Source organism: Bombus flavifrons, chromosome 14 (genome assembly GCF_040668555.2).
Source record: "Bombus flavifrons isolate JBK064 chromosome 14, iyBomFlav1_principal, whole genome shotgun sequence".
In the NCBI taxonomy this organism is placed as follows: domain Eukaryota; kingdom Metazoa; phylum Arthropoda; class Insecta; order Hymenoptera; family Apidae; genus Bombus; species Bombus flavifrons.
Genome location: NC_138455.1, coordinates 6,236,685 through 6,258,230, shown reverse-complemented (window position 1 = coordinate 6,258,230; position 21,546 = coordinate 6,236,685). Strand labels below are relative to the sequence as shown.

General features: G+C 29.9%; 5 protein-coding genes across 8 annotated transcripts; 3 read left to right on the top strand and 2 right to left on the bottom strand.

The window, feature by feature from the left end:
* The first annotated feature begins 2,306 nt into the window (after positions 1-2,306).
* On the top strand, positions 2,307-3,108 carry LOC138187260 (CDGSH iron-sulfur domain-containing protein 3, mitochondrial). Its single transcript, XM_069127841.1, has 2 exons — positions 2,307-2,462; positions 2,716-3,108. The coding sequence occupies exons 1-2, from the start codon at positions 2,400-2,402 to the stop codon at positions 3,067-3,069; spliced, it is 417 nt and encodes a 138-aa protein (XP_068983942.1). The 5' UTR covers positions 2,307-2,399; the 3' UTR covers positions 3,070-3,108.
* An 814-nt stretch (positions 3,109-3,922) lies between these two features.
* LOC138187253 (kinesin-like protein KIF23) lies at positions 3,923-8,639 on the top strand. Its single transcript, XM_069127832.1, has 15 exons — positions 3,923-4,191; positions 4,371-4,940; positions 5,026-5,196; positions 5,270-5,468; positions 5,530-5,668; positions 5,731-5,930; positions 6,009-6,113; positions 6,194-6,279; positions 6,413-6,543; positions 6,614-6,717; positions 6,775-6,879; positions 6,965-7,111; positions 7,449-7,718; positions 7,792-8,031; positions 8,103-8,639. Exons 1-15 carry the CDS (start codon positions 4,181-4,183, stop codon positions 8,286-8,288), a joined length of 2,664 nt encoding a protein of 887 aa, XP_068983933.1. The 5' UTR covers positions 3,923-4,180; the 3' UTR covers positions 8,289-8,639.
* Positions 8,627-15,550, bottom strand: PIP4K (phosphatidylinositol 5-phosphate 4-kinase). 2 transcript variants are annotated; one of them, XM_069127834.1, is made up of 9 exons: positions 15,193-15,550; positions 14,265-14,362; positions 13,712-13,822; positions 12,690-12,878; positions 12,049-12,187; positions 11,656-11,955; positions 11,406-11,581; positions 11,187-11,329; positions 8,627-11,122 (listed from the first exon to the last, which is right to left on the bottom strand). In XM_069127834.1, the coding sequence occupies exons 1-9, from the start codon at positions 15,328-15,330 to the stop codon at positions 10,935-10,937; spliced, it is 1,482 nt and encodes a 493-aa protein (XP_068983935.1). In that variant the 5' UTR covers positions 15,331-15,550; the 3' UTR covers positions 8,627-10,934. The 2 variants fall into 2 exon arrangements, with proteins under 2 accessions (XP_068983935.1, XP_068983936.1); XM_069127835.1 differs by lacking the exon at positions 12,690-12,878 and having other exon boundaries at positions 15,193-15,549.
* Positions 15,551-16,267: 717 nt separating this feature from the next.
* Positions 16,268-19,707, top strand: LOC138187256 (carnosine N-methyltransferase). Of its 3 annotated transcripts, none has more exons than XM_069127837.1 (7): positions 16,268-16,470; positions 16,978-17,185; positions 17,601-17,758; positions 17,898-18,038; positions 18,118-18,280; positions 18,344-18,577; positions 18,659-19,707. In XM_069127837.1, the coding sequence occupies exons 1-7, from the start codon at positions 16,364-16,366 to the stop codon at positions 18,827-18,829; spliced, it is 1,182 nt and encodes a 393-aa protein (XP_068983938.1). In that variant the 5' UTR covers positions 16,268-16,363; the 3' UTR covers positions 18,830-19,707. The 3 variants fall into 3 exon arrangements, with proteins under 3 accessions (XP_068983938.1, XP_068983937.1, XP_068983939.1); XM_069127836.1 differs by having other exon boundaries at positions 16,978-17,203; XM_069127838.1 differs by having other exon boundaries at positions 16,978-17,203; positions 18,648-18,819.
* Positions 19,703-21,120, bottom strand: LOC138187258 (protein KTI12 homolog). The gene is made up of 5 exons (XM_069127839.1): positions 20,797-21,120; positions 20,458-20,719; positions 20,242-20,380; positions 20,103-20,165; positions 19,703-19,969 (listed from the first exon to the last, which is right to left on the bottom strand). Exons 1-5 carry the CDS (start codon positions 20,954-20,956, stop codon positions 19,772-19,774), a joined length of 822 nt encoding a protein of 273 aa, XP_068983940.1. The 5' UTR covers positions 20,957-21,120; the 3' UTR covers positions 19,703-19,771.
* Between the last annotated feature and the right edge of the window lie 426 nt (positions 21,121-21,546).

The following is a 21,546-nucleotide window of genomic DNA, read 5'->3' as shown; positions in this document are numbered from 1 at the left end:
TTTTTCGCGTAATTCGCGTCATACGTAATTAATTTATGAACTTTTATGCATGAAGAATAGAGTACTGGATCTGCGGAAACTTCCACGATCTCATGGAATTAGAATAAACCACAAAATTCTGTGGAATTGTAAATATAAGTTCGGTACTAATAGAAAATTATAGACGCAAATCGCAGCAACTATGACGCTGGTTACGATAATTGCTAATAGCTTCTTATTTCGACAAAAATTCCGCTCCTAAACTATACGTGAATATTCCTTGGGATGCGCGCTTCATTCCGCAATTCCAAAAGTGTACGAATTTTTTCCCCGATAAATAATAATTAACGAACATTCGATACATTAGAGGGAGAGGTGTGTCTATCCTTGTCGCAGACTAGTGCGTTCCTTGTCTTTCACACGGCATAAATCTGTCTTTGTCGCACAGTAGTGCGAATAACAAACAAGAATAAAACAAGAATAACAATCTTTTTTTTAATTTTTCCATCGAGACAACGATCTACAGTGAGATCCGTTATAACGTACCGCACGCGTACCGAGCGAAAATTCAAAGTCGATTTTCTCGAAAACAAAGTCTCAAACGAAAAATTTTTATTGTATATTTTCGACTTCTTTTTTCGCGTAGAATCACCCCCTTTCCGCTTGTACCACCAGTTACCAACCACCCTGTATATACGCAACGAGCGTAATCATCTTCTGTACAGTTGTTGTCGAAATAAAGAGTACATTATAACCTGTTACCTCAGCGTTATAATTAATTCAACTACTTCTATTATCTTAAACGAAATAGGGGATCGATCAGTTTCGTGGCGTCGATTGTAAAATCGTAACAGAAATTTATGAACGGTCGACAAAACACTATTAATTATATCCGAAACTGTTTCAGGTAAAAGTTGAATGGCTTCAAAGTCGGCATGTTTTCATGTTAGAATATAATATATGTCGGGTTTACATTATGATTTAGGGTTAGGGGCGTGAAACGAATCTTCGTTTGGATTACACAGTGTCGTTATGCGATAGAGAAGACATTGACTAGTGCAAATACGATTATTACAGGATTGGACAAGTAACCGTGGTAATTAGACACTCGAGACACTAATGACAATGATCCTAGGTTCAATAACGAATTCGCGGTCAACGAGATGATAGATGTACGTGCTCACGAAATCTAAGTCGGACGCGTAATATTCACTGGTCGTAAGGGGCTACTCTTTTCGTCGATGAGATCGCAAGGAAGAATGAGTTTCCGTCCCGATGATGCCACAGAGGAAAACTATAGTGAGGTGTGTCTAAGGACACGAGGTTATCGGATTCGTCGACGATAGCCTTCGTTCAGAAGGTGAGGGACATTGGCGTTGCTGCTAATTGGTTAATTTTCATATCGGTGGTTAGAAAGGATGCTAGCCGCCCTCGAGGGAAAGTTACTGGTGGGAGACGCCGTCCGTTGGACAATAGATCTCCTCTATCTTCTCGTAGTTGGGACAAAGACTGTTTGTCTGTTTGAATGACTTTAGTTAGCTAAATCTTAAGATTTATAACGGGCCCTCAGGCTAGCTGAACATGTACTGCGGAGGTGCATCGACATCTGGCAATCATGTTACTCGAAGAATAGGGTCTGCATATGGCAAGCTACGGGACAGAGATCGTTGGAAAGTTTACTGTCGAGTGTTGCAATTATTTCCTTTTTAAGGAGAGCTATAGAGTTACTCCATGCCTTTGTTAGACAAAGCGTTCATCCCGTGACCGCGGCTACGTTCGGCGACTGATCGTCGCCTTGAGCCCAAGCTCATTGTCACAAATCTCGCACAAATACAATTGGGCAGAATGACGGCAAATTGTTTAATTACAATTGCAAACCTTAATTACAATCTTTTATGGGTTTTCCGAAGTTTCAGAGGGGAGGCCCCGGTGTCCTCTCATCTCCGACATATATAATCATGAAATAATATAAAATACAATAATTAAATACTTGATATTCTATGACTTGGAGCGAAAAATATATTACTATATCTACATATACTATTACGTTCCTTGTCTATTATGACAGAACCTCTTTGATCGTAAATTGACCGTTGTGAAGCAGGCTCATGCTTATAAGTACCGCATGGTAGAAGTGAAAAGGAAATTAATGATCAAGCTGATTAATTAGTACTTACTATACTAAATCTATTCGGAATTAGTCCTCTTGCAGATACAAAATACAACTCTATCAATCTCTCTCTCTTCTCTGGTGCAATCTTACACCTCAATTTGAACTGTTCTCACTCTGACGCAACGCACAACTGCCATGCGCAAACGACTATTGCAGAGGCCTCTAGCCGGATACGAGCAGGTTGCACTGACATCTATGAGAATTGACAAAGACAGAACTACAGTGTATCGAATATCACGTTTTAATTATGCATTTAACTTTAAAGAAAATTTCATTTTTTGTTCATTCAAATATTTTGAAATACCAAAATGTAAGTTAAAAGTGAATGAAAAAATTGCAATGAAATTTCAAATATCGTAATATAGTTTTTATATTTTTATTTGTTTATAGTTATAATAGCCTAACTTCTTAACCTATTTTAGAATTACCATCCCTTACAATAAAATAAGTTATTAAATTATATCGAGAACAAAAGGGAGAAGTTGTTGAATCGAGGTTATTAATGTTTTAATAAAATTTCAAGTTGTCTTCTTCCTAATATATGAATCCTAACTATATTTCAGGTTAGATGTTATTGTAAAAAAGTGGAATATGATATGGAAATTCCTAGAAACCCATTGAAAGAGGTCTATAGTGCAAATAATCAAACTGTTAATGGTGTTATATATGATAATAAACCTTTTAAATATAAGTGCATAGCTGGTAAAATATATGTGTGGTGCTTATGTGGTAGAAGTAATACACAACCATTCTGCGATGGCACGCATAGGAATCAATTTCTTCAGATCAAGCAGAAGCCTATACGTTTTACAGTTGAAGAAACCAAAGATTATTGGCTGTGTAATTGCAAACAAACATCAAATCGGCCATTCTGTGATGGTACACATCTAAGAGAAGATATTCAAGCAAAGAAATAGTATACATGTACATAACAATAAATCAATTTTTATTGAAAATACCATTTGCTTGATATAATTTTAGTTATAAAAGATATAATACCACACTTCATTAAATTTTGGGATAAGTTCCACTCTTCTTTTCGTAAGATCCTAATACAATCAACAAAACGATCAATTATCAGAAAATCAATCGACAAAAAATTTGGAAAACAAAAATAGAAATCTGTTGCGACCTCTTACTAGTACTAGTAGCGACTAGTTGGCGGTCAGTTAAATTGTAAATGTTCGGTTGGGGTCACGTACCTTGCATGACATTAACGTTTAAGGTGGAGGGTTGATTAAAGAGTTCTAGTATGATTGTGATTCTGAATGTTTATTTTGAAAAGTTCTTTTTTAAAGTGTCTTGTGTGATATGTAATATGATCTAAATGTGTCTTTTTCTCGAAGCGTCTGGTGCTTATATTCTAGGTGCCAGTCTAGGGGGTGTGTTTTCATCAATGTCTTTTTGCGAGGTGGGAAACTATATCTGTCCAATCATGTAACTGTCGAAATGTTGTGAGCGTCTCGCAAGTGGAGCGCTTGTACGTATTTTTATTTCAACATATGAACCACGATCATACAAACAAGTTTCAACATTTACTACGGAAGACCGTCCGGGGATTGTAACTAGACGTAAAAAATCAACATGAAAAACAACAACTTCTCTGTCTTTGTCTGACATTCATAGCACGTCACGCATGCGCAGAATGAAAAACTTGTTCCCTTCTTTCCCTGTTCCCTGATTTTTCACAACTCCATTTTCAGATAGTTTGCCCTAAACTTCGGTATATGAGTGTCGGGACCTGTTTATATGATAGTGCTACGGACAATTCATAAAAAGTTTACATCTAACGGAGAGTATCCTCTCTGCCCTTAATATAATTTTCAACGTTTCTTTCGTTAAATAGAAACTCGCCATAAGTGATCTAGAGGCTTACTTCAGTTCATAGATGTTCGAATTTTTAACTTATTAAATGTAACGACTTTTATAACAAATAGAAAATAATAGAGATAATCTATCTATATAAGGTTCTTAAACAATTGTATGAGATAATTTTTATTAGTCTTGTACTTGATAATTGGTTCTACTATGAAATCTGTGTAAGTTTATATTTTATTTTATTTTTATGATAATAACGATATTTATTTTACAACTTTCCATATTATTATATCATATTATTATATTTTTCCATATTATTATATTTTTTTATAAATTAAACTACTTATTTAGAATAAATAATAGTAACGTCTAATCAGTAATTCTTATTCACTTCCACTAGGAATTCAAAACCACTTGTTGCAATACGAAAGTACGGAAACCGACCGAAATGTGATAATGATGCAATTAAGGAACCTGTTAAAGTCTTTTGTCGCATAAGGCCAATGGTTCATCCCAATGATGAATCTTGTATAAAGATTATTTCTGACACAAGCTTTGTTATTACACCTTCAGAATCAGTAACAAATGGTCGTAATGTAAATAAAGCTATTCAAACGTCTTTTAGTCACATTTTTGGTCCAAATTCTTCTCAAGGAGAAGTATTTGATATAGTAGCATTGCCACTTATTCGAAATCTTATTAATGGTAAAAATAGTTTACTCTTCACATATGGAGTAACTGGAAGTGGCAAAACTTACACTATGTCTGGTAATCTGCATGATGCAGGCATCATGCCTCGTAGTTTAGATGTTATTTTTAATAGCATAGCAAACTATCAAACAAAAAAATTTGTCTTTAAACCTGATAAACTAAATGGCTTTGATATACAAAGTGAAGTTGATGCGCTATTGGATAGGCAGAATGAACTTCAAAAACTTGTTGCTTCTTACAATGGAAAAGCTTTTAGACAGTAAGGTTTTTTTTTTAATTTTTTGAGATTAGGTATTTTCTACCATGTTTATGTAAAATTTTAATGTTTTATATATTATTCAAAGATTTAAAGGAGATGGTAATAACGATAACAATGAAAATGTCTTAAATTTAAGTAACGAATCAGAAATATTAGATGTTGATGAAGATAATGCATATTCAGTTTTTGTAACATATATAGAAGTCTATAATAATAGTGTATATGATTTATTGGAAGAAAATGATGGAAAAACTAAGTGAGTATACATTTTAAAAATGTAGTCGACATTTTATGGAATTTATTAAAAAAAAAATTCTGAAACAATTTAGAACTTTGCAAAATAAAATTATTCGTGAAGATGGAAATAGAAATATGTATGTTCACGGATGTACAGAAGTAGAAGTAAAGAGTTCGGAAGAAGCATTTGAAATATTCCAACGTGGGCAATGTAAAAGACATATTGCACATACTAATCTTAATACAGAATCAAGCAGATCTCACAGTGTTTTTACTATAAGACTTGTCCAGGTAAAGTAATCTAATTATACTGTATAACTGTATTATACCTACAATGTTAATATCTTACCAGGCACCATTAGATAAGGAAGGTGAACAAATTGTCCAAAATAAACGAGTGATTTGTGTTAGTCAATTGTCTTTAGTAGATTTGGCAGGAAGTGAGCGTACAAACCGTTCAAAAAACACTGGACAAAGACTTAGAGAAGCAGGTAATTTATCAAAATATATCATTGCTCTTTTATGTTTATGTGACTTATATTTGTTAAAATAGGAAATATAAATAATTCGTTAATGACACTACGCACTTGCTTGGAAATACTACGTGAAAATCAAACTCAAGGTACAAATAAAATAGTTCCTTATAGAGATTCTAAAATAACACAGTTATTTAAGAATTACTTCGATGGCGAGGGAAATGTTAGAATGATCACTTGTGTGAATCCTAGTACTAACGATTATGATGAAACTATTGTAAGTATTTATGTTTTGGAGGCAAGTAATATTTGGAATATAAATTCAATATAATAAAATTTTTCTTTTTCTATATAGCAAGTCTTAAAGTTTGCTGAAGTTAGTCAAGAAGTACAAATTACAAATTCCACAACTTCAAAATTAGATTTAGGATACATACCTGGTAGAAGACAAGCTAATAAAGTAAGGAAAAATACATATATATAGTAATATATTAAAATAATTTTTGTACATATTTAGTTATTGACATTACTTTTTGATAGATATTTAAAGAAGCAAGAAACAGATTAGAAAATGCTGGTAATCCAGCTGCTGCTGATTTGGAAGTTGATTTGGGTTTAGTATACAGGTAAATGATTAAAGTAATGACTAAATCAAACACTAGTAATAATTAATTAGTAAGAATAAATTATTAAATTAATGATTAGATTATTAATTAATAATAAAAAAATTATTTTGTTATGTGATACATTTTTTTCCAGTCTTGGAGGGTCATTCCCAGAGATGGAAATAACAAGTCCACATAATGACGAAATAATTACTACACTTATACGTTTCTTAGAATTGCGTATTCAGAAGCGGAATATTTTACAAGAAGACCTGAAACAGAAACGTAATTTTTAAACATATTGATTGAAAAACATATTTTCCGAAAATTTATATCAAATTTGTTCATTTTTTAGAAACGAATTTTAGAAACATGATAGTAAAAATCGAACGGGAAAATGTATCTTTAAAAATTGAAAACTCTACATTGAAAGCATCAAACGATCAACGGCAAAAGAAGGTAAGTCTTTATAGCAATAATTATAACAGTTAAATCTTCAGCATAAAATTTTTTCAGATCTCTGCTTTGGAAGCTCATATTTGTAAAACAGAAGCTCAAATTGATACTCTACTATCTAGATTAAATAATGCAAACGATATAATCAGGCATATGAAACAAGATGTAACTCTTTATTTTATATTAATCTATCTGCATTTCTTTTTGTCAAATAAAACATTCTTCTAACAATCAAACAAAACCTTTGCAGTTACAGAACAAGAGTATGTTACTGAATCAACGTGCAATAGATAAGCAGAGGGTAAAAGAAAAATATAATAGTAAAATTCAAGCAGAAACTGATAAAATGAGTAAAGAACTGGAAAGCAAACTTCGTCGGCAACGTGAAATTCTTCAGGTATATTGTATTAATTGTACATACCTTATACAGGGTGGTTTGTAACTGGTGGTACAAGTGAAAAGGGGGTGATTCTACGCGAAAAAAGAAGTCGAAAATATAGAATAAAAATCTTTCGTTTGAGGCTTTGTTTTCGAGAAAATCGACTTAGAATTTTCGCTCGGTACGCGTGCGGTACGTTATAACGGATCTCACTGTAGATCGTTGTCTCGATGGAAAAATTAAAAAAAAAAAAAGAAATTAAAAAAGGAATTGTTATTCTATATTTTCAACTTCTTTTTTCGCGTAGAATCATCCTGTATAATTACTAATTTATCTAAATCTCTCATTTCTTTAGAATCAAATGAAAGAAAAAGAAGATAAGCTGAAATTAGTGAAACAAATATTAATAAACGATGATGAGATGAGTAAAAATGATAGACCAGAATCCAAGGAAACAATTCATGTACAGAACGATGTTGAAATGCCGATAACATCGAAAATTACTACAACTGTTCCGAACACTGTCTCGGAATCTATACTTATTACAACTACACCAAAAACTACTACAAAAACTGTCTCTACGATTAAATTTGAAGATTGCAATGATACCCGACCAAGTAGAAAAGTAAATATAATAATTGTTATGATTTTAAGTTATATATTAAAAATAAAATTATATTACCTTTAATCATTTGTAGGATAGAATTCCAGTAGTGAATCCGCGCTATAGACGGTCACAAAGTGCAGATAGATGGCTTGATCATCGACCTCCTGGATTAGTTCCGGTTGGTACTATCCTTCAACCAGTAATTCGAAATAAACGAATAAGCGTCAAGCAACTGATAGATCCGAAAGATATAACAAATAAAGCATCCAGATACTGTCTTGTTGCTCAAGAACAAGACACAGATGGTGAACTTGAAACTAAATTATACAAAGTTTGTATTATTAATGTTTTCAAAATATCGATATATTTAGATAGAATAATGATACAATTCTTGGATGATAGGGAGACATATTACCAACTAGTGGAGGAGGTGCACAAGTAGTATTTAATGATATGGAGCATTTAAAACAAGTTTCACCTATTGCAAGAAGGAAACGCAGCGGTTATTTGAGCCCAGGAGAGAATTCCACTTCTCAAAAAGATTACTGTGGTTCAGAACAAAATAACTCAAAGAAACTCCGTATATAATTTATTAAGGAAGTTTTTGACATGTTATTGGTTTAATCTTGAAACATGATAAACCCTATAACAAAAAAGTTAAATATATACAAAACATATATAAAAACCAAAGACGCGAAGAAATTAAATTTTCTTCAATTTTGGATGCAATAACTAAAGTACAAATTAATTTTAAGTATATAATTACCTAGTATATTTTTGTTTCATTTGATGATAAAATATTTATCATTCGTTAGTAATTTACTTTATACATAAAAAATAATTGTTTTTAGTTTAAACTATGTAATCATATTATTACAACCAATATCTTTTATTATCTAGAGCATATTATAAAATAAAATTCAACATTCTCTTTCCTAATATTTTTTTATTTATAATTCCTTATTGTGTTAAATGTCCATTTATTTCCCGTGGCTTATACAATACAGACTCTGTGAATAATACAAATGTTAGGATAACAGAAGCCTGGATATATACTGCCAACAGTAAAATAGTGAATATATACATCGTTTCTACATGGTGCGAATTGCAAAAATCTAAATTGAAAAATAAACAAAATCTTTCTTGCAATTTAATTAAGCAAACCGTTTATAAATCTATATGTTTCAAAGTCTATAATAGACTAAAGTTGTTGCATATAAACTTTAAATTCTTTCGAGATTTGTAAGTCAATGAATATATAATAATAGAAAAAAAGAAATATACGTTTGAAAGATTTGTTACTATGTAACAGTAAATCGTAGTTGACAAAACAATTTATATTTTCTCTTACAGAATCTATAACATTACAGAAATTGAGCGTATTTTTATAACTGTAATAACTGTTTTTTTATAATACACCTTTGTTGGCAATATGCATTTTCATTTACTTTTGTGGTTTTTCCAATGTACTGGCAATGTATAAAATCATATAAAGTATCAAGACTAGATGAATACCTTAATTAGTAAAGTAATTAGTCGTTATATTATGATCAGTTTTAACAAATTATAAAAAATTGATTATTACAATAGATTATTTAAAGGTAGAGTATCATGCAACGATACATTCTCCTTTTTGTTTTTGCATAATGTAATGATATACGGTCTTAAAATATAATTAATAACAAGCAATTTTTTAATATAAAGTTTATCGAATAAAAAAATGAAGCTGCATTAAATTATCTTGCATTAAAATTATTAAGCGAGATCTTGTGCTACTGATTACGCCGAAGCTTGACGCATTATGAATCGAATGCTACAAAGGAACGTATCACTTCATATGCTGTTCAAAACTGAACACATTTTCAACAAATTGATTCTAGATAATTTTTACGTAAAAGAGGAAATAAAACAAACATACTTTGATTAAATAGTTTTCTTTATAAATATTATAAATTAGCATTCCATTCGCAATGCGCCAAAAAAATATATTTCATACTTCTTTACTTAATTTCTCTAATGGAATCATCGGCTAAGTTTGAGCACTTTACAAATTAAAGGAGACATATATCGCGCATAATACGTACAGTTCTTCTTGTTCCCTGTAAATGTAACTTCACAAACTAAACGAATCGATGGTCTTAACACCAATTCGCGGTAACTGAAATGATCAAAGAGGTGACATTTACAGACTTTAACATTTACTAATAATTTTTTTAAAGTTTCAAGCTCTTACACTATAGTACCTTCTGCGCATATAATATATTACTTCTCTCCTCTTTTTTTAGACCTACCAAAAACGAAAGTTCTCGCTGTAAAAGCCATTACGTTATACCTCGAATATTTAAACATTCCAGACAACACCACAGACACTAGATCAGAAGCATTATAATTCATCTTGACGAAATTGAGAGACTCTTTACGATAAATGTAGGCTTCCTTTGTGAAACACTTAATCGTGTCCCTATAATTCTGATTATCATATGTAACATCAACATTAATTTTAATATTTTCCAATAAACTAATATTACATATCATTTACTGTCAAATGACGGTAATTAACGCAGCTTTTATAGCACATTATGTGTACCAAAAACAATATACAATACACACTTCTGTTAGCATTATTTATATATCAATAATTCATACAACGAAATAATAGACATTAAACAAATATGCGTAAAAACTATTTCTTTGAGTATAATATTGAGTATCACCTCACAAAATAAAAATAATCTACAATAAACTTTTCTAACAGAATTTTTATGTGTTCCTGATTGTACACATAATGTACGAAAAACTAATGTAAGTCTCACGTTTTGAAGATATACATAAAATGAAAGAAAAATAAAGAACACAAGAAAACTACAGTATTTGACAATTGTCTTTATAGAAAAATTGTAATTAAATACTGAGAAAATATGTCACTGGTTATAAAAACTACTAAAATATTCCCTGGAAAAAATTTGTTGACAGATCTTCTAAGAGTTTGTAATCCACGAAATTGTGTTATGCTTCTAACTCCATTGTAAATGTTATAAGGAATACTGAAATATGTAATCAACGGTACTGACCAAATAACAGTACATACCAAATAAAGATCTTTATGGTCAAACATCAAAGTGCGAGGAACGAATTCGATGCACTTAACATAAACGCAGTAAAAAACGATAGTGTCATCACGACTTTCGAACAAGCGGTCCAAATTTACAAGCTTAACAACAACGAACAACGAGCTTATTCTATAGCTTTGCTCATGAACTCTATAAATCGCTTGCCGTATTGTTCTGGATCACAGGTGGATATACCATCGACATTAGCACCATACTTCACTGTTTTAGCTGCCTTTGCTGCCTGCTTACGCACACCATAATGAGTTAGCACATCTATTATGGCTAAAAAATAAATTTCCTTTGTAGGTGCACCTGAAATAAAACAAAATTTGGATGTTAATTTAAATATTTATGTGTTAATTGTAAGCAATATTACCTTCTTTACTAGGAATCGCATAAATATCTAATTCAGGAATTATGGCATCTTCATATTGTAAACTCGTGTCGCGCAACAACGTGGCATGTGGTGATTCAGGAGGCGTTGCCATACCTGCAACACCGCTCCAACTCCATAGACGGCTAATAAAAATGTTACGTTACAAATTTCGAAAGTAAAATTCTATGAAATACTTCACTATATCGTAAAAATGCATACTCTCCCATTGGGCCTCGTGAATCAAGCCCACTTCCAGATTCGCTATCATCCTCTTCTTCATGATTATCCTCCTCCTCCTCTCTTTCTGCACGTTCTCTGTTTTCTTGTTCGGCCCGCGCACAATCGTGCAGTCCAAGTAATAGAGAATAATCCATCAAATGCAATTTTGTTAAAAACTATAATAATCAATTTGTCAATAAATATAAAATGTACAATTACATAAATACAATAAATAAGAAATGAAACTCACGTCGACATCAGCGGTTAACGTCTCTATAAGTTTAGTTTTTGCCTCTTCGCCGATATAAATTTTCGTTCCCTCTTTAACAAAATCATTATCTTTATAAGTAGGCAAATCTTTTTCCTTTTCTTTGTCAGATGCTTCACGATCTACTGTCGAGCCTTTTAGATCGAATTTTTTATGAGTAGTTAAATGATTTGAAAATACATTTCTTATGGCAACGACATAATGTTCAACTCCATCTACTGTCAAACGATACATGCCAAGATATTGGGGTAACAAAGTTTTTCCGTGCCTTTCTACAATATACTAATATATACAGAAGGAAAATTGTTAGTTTTATTTAAGAAAAAGCAAATATATATATAATAGTTTACATGTATAAATAACAATTCTACATACTGGATGATAGTGTTTTAAAAACGAATACATTCTTTCTACCTCTTCCTTTGTGAGAGTTTTGATAATAAACAGTTTATCATAAGACTGGTAAAATTTTGCACCACTTTTTCCAGATGAGTCCTCTAATATTGGTTGTGATCTGGAAATGATAAAAACAATATTAATATTAGTTTAGCGCAATGGCATAGTAAATTATTTATTTCCAGCAATAAAAACGTTTTTCTTTCTCTGAATTTCTGAAACACTATTAGTATACCTCTACCACATATATTAGCATGCATTTAAAAAAAAACAATAGTTATTAAGCATAATAACTAACCAATAATGATACTGTTATTCACATACTATACTATTACAACTAAAATGATCAATATATACATAAACATAATATATCCAATAAATACATAAACTAAACTAAATGAAGATAAGTTCATGCTTTAACACTAACTCTAATTCTTCTAACGCTCTACAAACATTTAATTATGAACATATAGTCTAAGTACGGTAATATAATACTAGAAAAGAATTGTGTACAATCAACTGTGTTCCTTTGAGCTGATTTCTTATATTTAATGAAAGTCTCATAAAAACGTGTTAGCCACAAGCAACACGCACAAAGTGAAAAATCAAGTCTGGCTAACCTCAGACGCTTTGGTTTAAAACTGTAGGAACGTAGTGGTTTATTTAGGACTGGAATTTGCGAAAGAACAGGAGAAGGAGAAAAAGTTATTGAAGGAGCAGTAGCACAATGCTGAACCAATTTATGAGTCTTCCCATTCCTAGCCAAATTCCAATGCCTCTCTGATAGGGAAGGATTAAATGCCCGACATCTAGTATCAAAATTCTTGTATTACAATTTACTATCAACAATCCTTATGTATTACATTTAAATGAAAAGTAATACTTTCTATTTGTAAAGAAATGAAGAAAATTTATTGTTTCCATGTATAGTTATACACATTTATGTAACTGCAATATAGTACACTAAATTTTATATACTGAAATATGTTAGTAACAATAACATTATGTTCCTGTTAATGCATTCTCTTTCTTTTTCGTTATAGTTGAATTTATGCTGAAATTAAAAATATTTCTTTTCCTTATTTCTTTAAATTTATATTTGATATAATATGATAGATGTATCTCAAAATGATATAATTATTTTTACAAAATGTAATATTGTAACAAAATATGTTTCTTATGATATTTCAATACAAAATTAATTTCAAATATCATGATAAAACTTTTAATTGCAATGATTTGTGTATGAGTCATTGGGTGGATTATCTTCCTTCAAGGTTGTATCAAGTAAAGCCCCTAAATCTGCAATACTCTATAAATAAGTGAATGTGCTGTATAGGAAAATAAGTAAAGAAATATTTACCAAGTTATAATAATACATACAGATACTTTATATGTGTATTACAGTTATAATAACATATGCAGAAAGCAGTCACAGAATAAAACATATCTTTGACATGCAGTGCAATAAACTAATATTAAAATTAAAAAAAAAATAAATTATGCTTTACTTCTTATTCATATAGTACATCTTAAACAAGTACTGCATATTATAATTACTTTAATAATATTTTTCAATTATTTTCTGAAATGAACTTAATGTATTTGAGAAATATGATTTACAAAATAAATTATTTTTTACCTTGTCATTGATTCCTTATAGTCCAAATCATCTATACCAAATCTTTCCCGTAAATTTCTGAATACCAACGGACAATATTCTTTAAACTTAAAGTGCGAGGGCATATTTTCCCTAAAACAAAAAGTTGAATATATGAGTAACCTTCTGCTTGGAAAGTATAAATTTTTAACATATATAACATACAGATTTCATATATATAGGTTCCATATATATCTACTAAGAATACAAACATTTTTTAAGTTAAGGAGTAAAGCTATGAATATCTTTATCATTAACTATAATTTCAGATCAGGAGGACCTTCATTCATTCTATTATTAAAAGCAGTGACCAACCTAGCAATTCAGTATTTAGCGATATATTTAGAATAGGCCACCTCAGAGAGTTACTTTACATTTACATTAATAAATTCTTCCTAATATCAAACAGAGCATTACCCTTATGACTCAACTCACTATTAACTACGTTTAAGTTCAAAATTTTTCCTTTAACGTTTGTCATTTCCTTTAATATTGAATTAACACATATTTTGGCATATAATGTAATACAACTTACTTGTTAAAAAGATGGTTATCCACTTTTAACTTGCTATAAGCTCTGAAATCGTCTGGCAGGAGCACTACTGGTATATTAACATGACTAAGCTCATTTATCTGTAATACGTGTATGTTACATGTAACATTTATGTAAACATAATTTCCTAAATAAGTTGTTATTATGAACACTACTGCAAAAGTTACTATAAAAGATTATATACAAAAAATACAAATTACATCAAGACATGTATTTATATATTTATTGCACAAATTTATCACATAATTTTTACATATTGGGATTATATATTTGTGTACATAGATGTCATCATCCACAAATGTGAATATGGAAATAATTGTATATATTGTATAATTGTATATATGGAAACAATTATAATTGCACATTTATACTACTATTTATTGAACTAAAAGAACAACTACATATTAAAATGGAAAAAACTGATTCAATTATATAATTAAGTAATTTTTTAAACTTCAGCTTTTTCAAATGTATAATACTTCTTAATAAACTAAATTTTTATTTCATATACAAATAAACATGCGGTAACTATAGGAAACATAACATGATTTTAAATTTAGATAAAATTACAATGTTGTATCAAAAAATTTACTATAGTGATATAAATCCTTCATTACTCCTGATTACTAATAAAAAGATTTCATAAAATCTTATAAACGCAAATATAAAACCCGACAACAATTTGCAAATATATAGTACAATAGAAAAATAGCGCAGGACGCGTTTCAAATACATATTTTCTTAACTTCCAAGAATATTATAGGAGAAAATTACATTAATGTAAAACGTGACGTAGAATAACGCAGCGTTTTTCATAAATTTCCGATTCTATCCAGCTTGAAGAGAGTGAAAGAAGAAAATGGCATTTCGATGACGTACGACGCTGTCACGCAGTTATGTTAATACTCACCGTGTGATTGACACCCCACATAAAAACACTAAGAAGAGGTTCGTTTGCACGGAACAGCTTAACCTTTTGATGTTTAACTCGAAAATGTTTCTTTTTGAGCTTGCTAAGCCCACTGGACATTTGTGGTGCACTAGACATGTTTCTCGTGCTGGTGCTTCCTATTGAATATTTCTAATAAACACCCCCGTTTATACACTCAACGAAGAGTTTAAAACAAACTCCTTACACTGCTGTCATTGCGAAATGCCTGATACGGCAACACTAAACGCGGAAAAAAGTCGCAAGCTCGATACAATATTCGCGGAGAGGTTCCAAGTGTACCCTACCGCGGTTGATTAGCGACTGAGCTCCTTTTAAAAATGGCGTGGACGACAGAGTGCTACCTGCAACTTGCAACAGCTATAGAAACTCTGCGGATATGCAAGTTGTGCCTTGGCACAGTTTCCAATTGTGGTAAACGAGAAATTTTATGGATTTTCTGCGTTACAATAATGCCAAATTATTGGAACAAGTATTAATCAAATTTTATTTGACTCTTAACAAAATTTGAATTTCTGAAGTAGCTTTAATTATCGTGTAGATTATAGATCATTGTATCATAAGGAATTAAACGATGATAGTTACTCTTACAGTTTTTTTCACTTTTTTAAGTAATATATTTCTTGCTAATTGTAATGAATCATATAGAAAAATTATACCATATAACCTATTGTAGTGTAAAATTAAGAAATGACGTCAACAAAATCTTATTTTGTCTTTTTCTGTTTAATATAAAATATTTTCTCTTATTAAGAGACAAATGTGAGTTTTTATATAAATTATATTAGGTTATACCAGAGCTTATACATATATATACATATTTTAACTATTACAAGTATTTTGTATTTTTTTGTATTTGTGATTAAAATTACAAAAAGCTTGATATCACAAGTAACCGAACGATGTTATTCCTTTACATATAAAATATATTTTTGACATATTAAAAGAAATGAAATGATATTTATCTCAACGCGAATTTGTTAATAAATTCAAATCTGCTGGCGATTCAGCCTTAAAGAATAATTTATCGTAGTACTATAAACGCGTCATAACGCGTGCACCAAGAAAGCCGCCACTGAACGTCGTGCTAAAAAACTCATTAAAATACTAAGCTCCACGTTCGAATATAAAAATGGAAACAATGTCGAATCCTTATCCAAAAAAAATGCACGACACTTACGAGGATGAAGAAGAGAGGAAACACTTTCAACGTATCGTCTCAGCTTTTAAATATTACAAGTAAGTATATCATTAAAAATCGTTTTGTTTGATTGACTCTAATCCTCGAATCGATGTTTCGTTCTTATCTTTATTGCTCTTATTCTTTTGCTTTTTTCATCGAACATAGTACTCCGGCATAACTTTATAAGATATCGTTCAAAATTTTTCGATTATCGTCAAAACTTCTTAATATCACTGCTTAACCTTCAACGATATGGCATTGAGTTTATATTTTATTTGCAGTTTTCATAGTTATCCTACAATTATAGGAATAATTTTTTACATTACATTGCTGTAATATAGTTTTTAAAAGTAAAGGTATCATAATTTGAGTATTTAGCAAGAAAAATGTATAGGTTTTCAATTATGATATGGCTATGTTTTTCAATTGTTGTCCTACTTAAATTAGTTTAATATTCATGATTGTATAACTATAAATTCATAATTGTGTGAAGCATGAAGCTTAAAACTTACGAATGTAATAATATTATAAATGTTACTTATATCAAAATTTTCTTTTTACAGAAATCACTCACTATTAAGGGTTAAGAAAACAGAATCATATTTGCTATCGCTTCCAGCTCATCATCAGAAGCTTTTGTCAAAATATAGAGAACATCTGCAAGAAGTTAAAAGATGTATTGAAAATAATGATGAGATAATTAAGCTTATCATAAAGGATGTAGCACATATTTTTGAAAATGTGAGCCCAGCTACTGCACAGACTGACAGTGTAAGAAAAGTTCACCTGGTGTGTGGCATGTATATTCTGTTGTATAATATGATATGTTTTTAAAATTGTGACTAATTAATTCTATTAACCTTATTAAACATAAACACAATTGTGTTCATGCTGTCACATGATATTTTATTTTATTTTATTTTATTCAAAATAGAAAACTAACAAAATAGAAAATCTTAAAACTATACCAATATAGCTTCTCATTAATTGTTGAAGTTAATTTAACCATTAACACTCTTGAAGAAAACTCTCAATAAAGTTTTGTTACTATAACACTAATTGCCTAGGAAGAAATATTTTACCTATTTCTCTCATTCAAGCTTGGATTTTTTTTATCATTTTAACAAGCTTCTTTTTTTATAAAAGTATATTCTATTGTACAAAATATAGGTAGGTCTAATTGCAGACATTAAATCCTCGTCCAGTAATGGCTGATCAAGAAAAGGTTCAAGCAACCATTAAACAACTGGTTCGTGATTGGAGCGTGGAAGGTACCGAAGAACGAATGGCGTGTTATCAGCCTATTATAGATGAAATTATGAATCAATTTCCTGTAGATTATTGGTATGACCCCTTCAAACTTTCTGAACACATTACACGAATAAAATGTTCTATCAAAATATATTCAGACATCTAGAATCTAGCTACAGTGGTGTAGTAGAACATAGTTCAGAAAAGTATGAAATGATAGGTAAATTTCCAGTACACCATCAGACGTGCAAATTCTAGTACCTGGAGCAGGTTTGGGAAGACTAGCATATGAAATTGCGAGACGTGGATATACTTGCCAAGGAAATGAATTTTCCCTTTTTATGCTCTTTGCTTCTCATTTTGTATTAAATAAGTAGGTAAAAGTTAAATATTTTTAGCAAACAGTATTCCTTTTAAGATGACTTTTACTATTCATATTTAATACTTTATAGATGTAGAGGAGTAAATTCATATCAAGTACATCCGTGGGTACATCAATATATGAACAATTTAAAACCAGAACATCAAACTCAAGCTGTGTTCTTCCCAGATGTAAATCCTAGTGATCTTCCAGAAAATGCGCAATTCTCCATGGCAGCTGGGGATTTCCTGGAGGTAAATATCAGGACATATTAAAAATAAATAAATATCTTAAAAATTTCTATTTTTGTACTTCAGGTTTATACAGAAGACAATCACTGGGATTGTGTAGCCACGTGTTTTTTTATAGATTGCGCAAATAATGTTGTACAATTTATTGAAACTATTTATAAAATTTTAAAGCCAGGAGGTATATGGATAAATCTTGGTCCACTATTGTATCATTTTAGTGATATGCCAATGGAAGATTCTATAGAACCAAGCTACGATGTAGTTCGCGATGTGATTCACGGATTTGGATTTCAATTAGAGGTAATTAACTTCATAAAAGGACATTGACTGTTATATAATACTAAAAACTTAATCGAATTTTACAACTTAGAATATTTTTAGAAGGAAGAAACGCGCGTAAAAACGCGATATGCACAAAACGTTAACAGTATGTTGCAATGTGAATATAATAGTGTATATTTTGTTTGTCGAAAACCTAAAAGACACATAGATAACAATGTGAATTATAGAAATGGCACTGAAAGTAATGGTATGCAAGAACAAGAAAACTAACTATTGACGACTTCCTGTGTTTCACTTGTAAGAAAAATTGATGTAATTGTAAATGCATTATGTAATAGGTTCATTACTACAAAAGCAAAGCTGTTATACTTCATGAAACAAGTCAATATTAGGTAATTTAAGTCTAGAAAAAGTAACAAAAATCTTTAAATATTGTTAAAAGTTGAACTAATATCTTTTTATCGAGAATTTCATTTCACTGTAAGTAACTGCCAAACATGACAGCTCTATTGTTAGCAAATTGGATAATAAAATTATGCAATTATTGTTTTAAATATCGACAAAAGTTGATACAAGTTCAAAGAGACTCTTCTTTAGTACTAATAACAGTTTTGCAATTTTTCTTTTGAGTTCAATATTTGTGATTTAGCATATCATTAATGTTTATTGTTTGAGATATTTACTAAATAGCGTCATAATATGAAATAAAAGAAACTCGATTTGGTTGCATGTACGTACTATGCAATATTTTTTCCAACCAGTTTGAAGACAAATTTCATTTTATTTGTCAAATTTCTCTTACAAACCAATGTTGCCTTGTCTAATTCTGTCAGTTATATTAATATCTTAAAGAGAGTGCAATTCCACAATTCTGGTATTTTTCATTGTAGTATTCATTATTTTACCAATTTTTTCAAAGATATACAATATTCAAGTCTCACAAATGTCAATATCTGTTTCAAAATTGTTTATAATATGTACTTGATATTATGTTATTACAAACCAAACAGTCAGTAATATTGTGCAACCAAAGTTTATCTTAAAATGCAAAATACATGCAGGCCAAAATTACTATAAAATAAAATAGGCCTAATGATGTACTCTCTAATGTAATTTTTTATTAAAAAAGTACATTTCTGAAAATTTAATTAACAGATTTTTATTGCCTCATAAAAAATGATTAATGATCAAATATATCAATACCTTCTCTATTTACAAACTTTTATTAAGATATTGTACAAATAATAATGCAATTTGGTTAATTTCAATTTGTTGCATTTTACTATAAGTTAAAAATTGTCTTCGTAGCCTCATAAGCTGTGCTGCAGTACATGGATTCTGTACTGTTAAATTATATCCTGGTATCTTAAATTCACTTTCAATACCCAGTTGCTTAGCTGATAATATTGCCTTTGCCAAAATAGAAAATACATATTTATGATTTGTCATAATAATGTTGTTTATGATGTTTAACATCTCTTATAATATTTACTACAAATTTTATTATGCTTGGCTAATAAGTAACAATTTTTAAGCAACTTACATTAGCTACTTCTTGAGTTACAGTATCCAATTCATATAAATAGTTAGTAGATGACAATGGTGGCTGAAATATGATATAATCAAATTAAAAATTATATTAATCAATTTAAATTTTAAGTCATATATATGACAATACTAACACATTGTGTACTTAAATTTGGTTTTGGTGCTTTTACTTCATACAACGATTTATAAATTTCATCAAATTTTAAATCATCTTCTGCTGATACAGCAAATAGTGGTGTATCCCAACGGTTTTTATTGTCTGGTGTTTCATATCTATGAATTATATTATAAATCTCTGACTTTATTTCATTAAAAAAGTGTCACATTTAATCCATGATACTTTTGATTACCTCATTACAAGTGCATCGAAAATTTCTCTGTTATATTGTTCATATTTTGGTCTTTTCTCATTCCACAACCAAGCATGCTCAACTGGTATATCACAAAATATTGTACACTGAGGAGTTTTGTATAGTTTTGTCATACAATATATCTCATAACGATATCCTTTAATATAATTACTACCGTCAATAATTAATATATCATTTGTGTTTAACATTCGCTGAGCTGCTGACTTTATGTCACTTCTCACACTTTTTTCGTTTTTAGAATCTACAGCAAATAGTAAAATCAAAATAAATCTGAATGTTCTTCGTTAATAATAAAACTAAAATAAAGTAGTATCTAACCAGCATAAAATATATTTCGATCGAAACCTCTTTTAGTAACAACATCAATTTCACTTATAACTTTTACATTTTTTCCTTTGTTCATAAAATATTCCTTTAATTCGAAAGTTCGTGTTGTTTTACTACTACACGGTATACCAGTAATAATGATAAGTGGCATAGTAAAATATTCTTTCAGTATTAACGAATCAACATAAACACTTTAACCTATCACAAATCATAGGCGTAACCATCTTTAAATGTAGATTCACGATGCATTTATACGTGTTTTTTTATACATTCTTTAAAAAATGAAGAAGAAAAAAGCTAAATAATTACATAAATTTAAAATAAAATAATATAAGAACATATAATAAAACTAGAAAGACAATAATCAAGACATAGCATTACGAGGTATTGTATTATTTACAGACTTGATCGTATATTTACTTTATAACCGTTTAATTTCAGAGAGGAAATTTATTCTGTCACCAGAGATACCAATCTAAGAATTATACATTAGATTTAAAAAGATTTTAAATTTAAAATAAAATCAAATAAAACTAATGACAGAAATTTTGTAAATAAAATGACATTGAAAAGTAAAACTCTGTCTGTTTCTAAAAAAATTATTTTTTAATTGTACTTTATACAGTATAAAAATATAAAATCTACATAAAATACTGCTTATTTTTCGAAAACGAAAATTTATTGCCATACTTTTCTAGTCGTATACTTATTACCAAGGTTTTTATTTAGTTAAACTCTTGT